Source organism: Teleopsis dalmanni, chromosome X (genome assembly GCF_002237135.1).
Source record: "Teleopsis dalmanni isolate 2A chromosome X, ASM223713v2, whole genome shotgun sequence".
Taxonomy (NCBI): Eukaryota; Metazoa; Arthropoda; class Insecta; order Diptera; family Diopsidae; genus Teleopsis; species Teleopsis dalmanni.
Genome location: NC_051848.1, coordinates 8,018,226 through 8,026,033, shown reverse-complemented (window position 1 = coordinate 8,026,033; position 7,808 = coordinate 8,018,226). Strand labels below are relative to the sequence as shown.

The following is a 7,808-nucleotide window of genomic DNA, read 5'->3' as shown; positions in this document are numbered from 1 at the left end:
TTTGTTATACTCACATATTTAAACAAAAATTAGTAAGGACACAAGAGATAAATAAATATATACTATTCTATATATATATAACAAATGAATAATATATATATAAGAAATTAACAAATAAATAAATGTAAAAATAAAAGAAGCAATAAATATATAAATAGTTAAGTACCATAAATAAATAAATTTCTATACCACTGATGATGGGTATTTAGCAATACTCGACCAGCTATATAGTCAGCCAAGAAATCAATTAATTCAGAATAATAAAAAATATTGTTGATGCAATTCAATACTTTTATATTATAAACTATTACTAATTGTATAAATTACTTTGTGAACTATATAAGTACATAGTTATATACTAGTATTATATTATTATTCGTCAAAAGGGAAGTTAAAAATTAATTTAGTATAATAATAAATAAAAAAAAATATATGAAAAATTAATAGCAAAATAAAAAATAAATAAATACAAAAATAAATAAATATAAATAAATAATTAAAAAATGTAATGAATTACTAAATGAAATAAAATTTAGAAATAATTAAATAAATAGTTAATTAAACATATAATTAAATAAATAGTTAAATATATAAATAAGTAAATAGTGAAATAAATAAATAACTTTGATTGAAAAAAGGTATTAAATATATTTTATAAATAAATTAACAATAAGTTATATTGCGTCTTGAAGGATTAGAGAAGTGAGAGAATCGTCGTTTTTTGATAAGTGCCGTCCCATTTAGGGACGGTTCAGTGGTGGACCCATTTAGGGATTTATTGTTCTTTTTCATAACTTTTATAAGGATAGAAGTACAAGTAAAGTCTTTTGCAAATTACAGTATAGTGTCACAAAATCCAATAATTGATTTTAGTAGTTTTTAATGAAACATAATATTTTATACACAGTCGACTTAATATTGTTCATTTTTTGGTTGTTTTAAAAATTTATAAATAGATCAATAAAATTGAAAAAATTTTTATTCATATTTTACATTTAATAAGCAATATTTTTAATAAAATATTTATAAAATGGGAAGGTTTTTTTTTTTTCAAATTAATAAAATTTTTGTCTGACCGAAATATGATTCATTAGTAGTTTTTCGATTATTTCTTGTACATAATCTGATCTCAACCTTACCAGATTTGGGCTCAGGGTAACGCTTCAGAGAACTGACCCCACACTCTATCTGACTTATGCTGTTCTAATTTGTCCGGGTTCACTAATTAATTTCGCTGCTGTGTTATATTGGAAAGAAATCAAAAATAGGTTAAATAATTGAATTAATTAATAATATATTTTATTGTTAGATCTCATTACTCTTTTTTCTTTTGTATAAATATTAATTTTATATATATATTCACTTGTCTTGTGTACAGCTCCAAAGAAATTATATATTAAAGTTCTTCTATGATCGCTTTAATGTCATTTTAATTTAGTTTTAAAACTCTTAAAATTAATATCAAAATAGATTTTCCAAAAATTTGTATTCTTATAAGAATTAGTAGGTAGGCAGGCAATTGATTGGTAAGTAAGAGCCATTGACTTCTTAAGTTGGCAGTTCACACACTTAGACTAAATTGATCCGTTGTGGTACTACAGAAAGGGAGTAGAGAAAAATGAATATATATAATGAAAGTTGTAATATGTATATAATAATAAATAATTCAGTGAATATTATTCCTCTTAGTTCTATTAGAATATATTACACCGTATTGCATCGCATTGCCTCAGGCCTTTATGAATAATGAATAAAGAAAACAGATTGGATTATTACCTTGTATCTTACTATGTTTATAGAGCCTGTTATTAATTCTAAAGCTAGCAAAATAAATATATTTAATCAATTAATTTTTAGTAGAGAAAGATATATAGTTATCAATGAATATGATAAAACAGAAAATGCGGAACTGAAAAGCAGGTTTTATAAATGAAATGGAGAGACTTTACCTCATCTAAGTCGAAAAATATCCATTTTCATTTCCTTTATGTGAGCCAGAAAATATCGTATATATATATATATATATATAGACAGACTGCTGATATGATTTCTGATCAGCAATCAAATTTGTTAAAATTCTGATCAGTGTATTCCAGTGACTTTTTTTTAAATTCTGCATTTCACTATTATTAGCTGCTGTGGTACCTACGAGTAATATAAGAGCTATACTGAAATATTAACCTACTTGAATAAAATTTAATTCAGATATCAGACAAGAAATGTGTTTTTTAAGCAATCTATTTTAGCTAAAACTTCGTTGCTATTAGTCCTCCATTTCTATGACAACTTTAGAACATAATAAATATCGAACTTGTTCTCTAGAACTCAGACCAACATAAGCAAAATCACATTTATAAACCTTGAAACCGAAAGACTGAGTTCATGTTAAAACCATTTACTTCATCTCATTTCGTTTGGTTAATCTTAAATTAAATCAATGGCACCTTTGGCTTGTTAGTACAAGCCAAGTTTATCGATGAACTTAGTACATAGTTTTTATTCTTATAAATAAATATAAATTTAATTAAAATCTCAATGAAATTAGATTATTTTCATATTTAACGAATTCTAATTTTTATTCATAAATTAATTTCTTCCCAGTTAAAGGGATTTCAATGCAACAAAAAAATCAGCGAGACTATATAAAAACTTGAAGATAAAGCTCGTTTTTCTTAACCAAATGTAACAAAGAGTCACTCAACTCTCAAATTCCAAATTGCAATAAACTCCGTCAAATTTATACGCCCATCACCGTCTACATCGACCATACGCATTAAGTCAGCAATTTCCTCATCGGTGCAACTCTCACCGCTATCCGTAATTACTTTTTTTAGCTGCTCAGCTGTAATCAACCCATCATGGTCACTGTCAATGCAGCGAAAGACCTCTCCCAAATCCTCCTTCGAGCAGTCATCCGTAAACATCTTGGGTGCAATGAGTTTGGCGAATTTGGAGAAATCAATTTTATCGCCATCATCCGATCCAGGTTCGTTAATCAAGGCTTGAATTTCAGCATCTGTTATAGCTTGATTTGCACCTTGACATACTAAACGAGCAATATTCATAAATTCTTCAGATGAGATGTAGCCATCCTGATCTGTGTCTGCAACTTCGAACATTTGCCTCAAATATGCAACGCTTTCCTCGTTTAGATTGTCCGCCATGGTACCGAAACTCTGTTTAACCTATTGATAACGTTTAGTCTTGATCAAGAATTAGAATTTCCGAAAAACAAAAATTTTTTTTTTGTATTTATTTTTTTAGGAGAACAATTTTGAAACGTTCTTTTTGATATTTTTTTTAATAATGAAGTATATTTGAAACGAATTTACAGCATATTTAATGTTTGCAAGGCATACTAGGATGTTTATATGACTAGGATATTAAATATATTTTTTATGCTGTTGTTTTAAAATTCGATAATAAATTGCTCGAATAAATTGCATAGCATTGGATAATTAAGATTATAATATCCGATATATATAGTGTTAAAAATATTGCTCGCCCTTAGCGTATGAAGTTAGTAATAGTTAGTAATGTTAATCGATATTATAAGGTGTATTAAAATAGTAGTTGCAGCAGTGCAAGCCACCACCTAACTGTCTCAAGGAGTCTGCTTCATCTGTCATCTGCCTCTTGTGTTCGCTCACTGCTTGTTGATTTGTTTTCCTCCGTCAATTCTTTCATTGTTCGTATATTTTGAACATGATTTTCTTCGATTGCTTGTTCTTCATATAGAGACAGATGGAATCAGATCGTGAGGGAGCTAGGTTCATACTCAGTATTTTGTTAAATGTATTGTTCTCTTTTATCTGAATATATGTCCTGTCAATTTTAATCGAACGAGTTTTATATATATGTGATGATATCTGTTTCGTCACAAAGTTAATAAATTTCGTTAATGTACCGTTTTCACATATTGAATCACATATCTTCCTAAAAACTTAATTTTCAAAAGCTGTTAAGGCAGATATATGTTTTATGGATTGCATCTATGTTTAAATCGCTTAGAAAAATATTAGTTTAACAAGGGTCTTATATAGCTCGGCCTTCGATTTTCTTTTTAAGTCGTGTTACGTATTTTGAGTTGAAAAAATTTATTTATAAACTACTTTATTGATAGTATTGCCGTCTTTAATATTTATTTCTAAACATATAAAGCATTTATTTACCTCGAACTTATCGTTTTCCATTTTTAGTTGAGATGTTTCTCAATTCAATCTTTTCAATCTTTCAATTATCAAGCTAACTCTTTTCGTAACAGGTAATATCTCTCGTAGTGCAGTAGGGGTACGAGTTACAAAAACGATATCATCAGCGTATGTAAGTACTTGTAATGCTTAGTGAATATTGCAACTCTTAATTCTATTAGGGACTTTAAATCACATTTTCAAGTGCGATGTGGAGAGTTAACATAACATAGTTTTGTTATAAACTAAAATAGATTAATTTTTTTTTGCGAAGAACCCATATAGCTTATACAAAATACTCTTCATAATGACTTGGAAGGTCTCGCAGTTTTTAGTTGTAAGAACTTAAAACAATTGTTTTCAGTATTTAGAATAAGTGTTTTAAATCATTAGTAAGGATGTTTTTTAAATATCGGTGCAGGATTTTTGGATATAGATGTTGTCAGTAGAACTTTTACCGTCACATATATACATATATTCATTCTTCTACTTCAAATGTTCTGAGGCTTTAACACTGTCCTTCTCGAATAAGATTGGTTTGTCTAGTTTAGTTTAGTTTAGTGTTTGTGATATTCTTAACTCAAACAAAGAGTTTAAGTTCTCTATCACTTATGTATTATTTAATGAGCGAAATCTTTGTTATTCTATATGTATACTACTATTTCGTATGCATTAAGGGGACTGTATTAATCTTTTTTTCTTTTTCAATTTCGATTGGAATCTATTATCTTAAGACAATAACCACACAGAAACATAACCATTAATCTTAAAAGGCTTCTTTAAAGGCTTTCTTCACTCTGATGGCTTACCAATTGGTTGGAACGTATACACTGGTCACATATATATTCAATTGCAAAAAAAAAAAAAAAGAAATATTTATACATAAATCAAACATTTTCTTAATAAATGTAGAAATATTTTTTTTGACAATTAAATCTATATTGATCAGATTCATTTTGAAATTTCATGCCAACATATATCTTAACTAAAATTATAAAGTAACTTTTTCGTTATGTAAAATTTAAAATGTTTAAATATTGTATCTTTCGCTTCGAAACTTCATAAAGAATAGTAACTTCGGAAAATTGTACACATTTTTCACTGCATTTAAAATAAATTCTGAAGCATTCATAGTCACGTTTTTAATAAAGCAAATAAGGAAACTGCTCTGAAATTTATTACTTCACATAAATTAAGACTCATTACAAAGCATTATAAACACATATTAAAAATGGAGTGGAAATGAGTGTGTAACCCCACAGTCTCTCCACAATTTTCGGATGTACGGATATGAGTCCCGAGCTCCGGCATACAAATACGTGTGCAATGCAAATAGTTGAACCGGAAAACGGACAAACACATTGACACGCGGGAAAAAGCACCAACATGAATCCAACAATTTTCTAAACAAGTGAAATCTTCAGCTGTAACAACAGCAAGGATACGAGCAACGCGCAGATGAGTATTCCTGGAAAAAATGCTGAGCAAATTCAAAATTTAACTTCGCAAAACTTTAAAGTTGAGCTACCAGAGGGTTAAGCACACCGCTTTCACATTCTAAAAAAATAAATTAAACAAAAGACTGAAAATAAAAGATTTTTGATTTTTGTTGGAAAATCTTTTGAATTTTGAATATTTAAGGGATGAAATCCTGCCGAATTTGAGGCGTAACGAATATGTTGAGAAGATTAATGTGTGTGGGGTGGGTTGGGTTGGGGAGGATAGGAAGATTATGCAAGCAGATTATTATTATTACATCAGGATTGTGTTTCCTGGTTAATTGTTTGTTTTAAATACTTTTTGCTATTTATTTATGGAAAATAGGGAAAAGTCTTTATGAATGTGAATAAGACGACTACTCCAGCACGATTCTCTTAAAATTTATTAAATTGTTGCTAAATAACTTTGAATGGCTGAATGTTGTTGTAATTTTTGACATATTCTGTTGTAAATTCTTAAGTGAAATAATTCGAGCATAATAAATGTATCTTATATTATTATAAAGTAAAATATATTGAGTTATTAATATTTTGCTCGAGGGATTTGATTGTTAATAAAGTGCAGCTTCATTTAATGTTTTATACGATTACACTAAACGATTATAATTGTAATAGATTTAAATAACAATATGAATGTCCTTTGTTTTCATGACTTAAGATCCAAACATTTTCTTTAATATAAAAAAAAACGCAAATCTGTTACATTACTTTTGGATTATTTTCGCCTGATAAATGACAGCTCAACTCATTCATGAATAAATATAATTTTAATGGAACTTCTTAAATGAAAATGATTTAGTTCGGAAACTAAACAATTCTCTTCTAAATGTTATTTTGTTGAGAAACCACTAAAAATGATATCATTTTAAAATTATGAAATTTGTAACAAATTGTAGTTCTAATCATCAAACTCCATTAGAAATAATTTCATTCGAAAACTAAACTTGTTTTCAATAATGTTTTTCTATGTATATATATTTATATCCGGCTACAGGTCTTCTTTTGCTTAAATTAAATGTTTGTTTAAATGTTTTGTTTAATATATTATATATAGCGACTCTCCTTGAAATTCATCGCCAGGATCAGAACTCTACAAAGATAATTACAATAAGTTTGGTATTATTTTAATCATTAGTTTCTTGATTTTTATAAACACATTGATATTATTCACATGACAAAAACATATACATATTTATATATATAAATATATTTATTATTAATATTTTTTGAAATTTTTATACATTTCAGAAATATGTATATAGGTATATTGTAGTATTTAACAAGGCGTTTGATGTCATGATTTACCTTGAAGTAATAAATATTAAATAATATTAATCAAATCTATATTCATACATTGTGACCGAAAAGTTTCCGGAAAAATTTAAATAAAACGCAAAATTCTTAATCTTCATCAATATTTATTTTATCTCCTTCAAAATATGCTCCATTAGAAGCGATACACAAATGCCAACGTTTCTTCCAATCATAAAAACATTTTTTATAGGCGCTTTCCGGTATGGCTTTGAGTTCCCTCTGCGAATTCTGTTTTACGTCTTCTATGGATTCAAAACGCGTTCCTCTGAGTGGTAATTTGAGGTTGGGAAACAGGAAAAAGTCACACGGTGCAAGATCAGGTGAATACGGTGGCTGTTCGATGGTATTTATTGAATGTTTGGCCTTAAAATCGTTGATAATGTTGAACAAATTGAGGTGAATCGGAACAAGCCGGGCGTTGACACGTCGCATACACAAATTGTCCACCAAAATCAAACGAGCCATCTCACGACCGATGCCTAGCTCTCGTGCTATCTCTCTAACACTCACATGAGGATTTTTGAACACGATTTCCTTTGCCTTTTCAATGTTTTCGTCGGTGGTAGAGGTCGAAGGTCGTCCAGAACGCGGCATGTCTTCGACGGTCGTACGACAGTCCTGAAAGGCTTTGTACCACTCATAAACTTGAGTTTTCGATAAAACTGATTCCCCATAAGCCTTTTGTAGCATTCGCAACGATTCTGCACACGAAATTTCGTTCGAAAAACAAAATTTGATGCAAACTCTTTGTTCAATATTTTTTTCCATTGTTTTTTTCGCAACGCACTACTGAGGTGAACTGGTT

General features: G+C 28.6%; 1 protein-coding gene across 1 annotated transcript; it reads right to left on the bottom strand.

Annotated features, from left to right (window-relative positions):
• Nucleotides 1-2,693: 2,693 nt before the first annotated feature.
• Nucleotides 2,694-3,164, bottom strand: LOC119687503 (calmodulin-like). Its single transcript, XM_038101837.1, has one exon. It carries the CDS (start codon nucleotides 3,162-3,164, stop codon nucleotides 2,694-2,696), a length of 471 nt encoding a protein of 156 aa, XP_037957765.1.
• Between the last annotated feature and the right edge of the window lie 4,644 nt (nucleotides 3,165-7,808).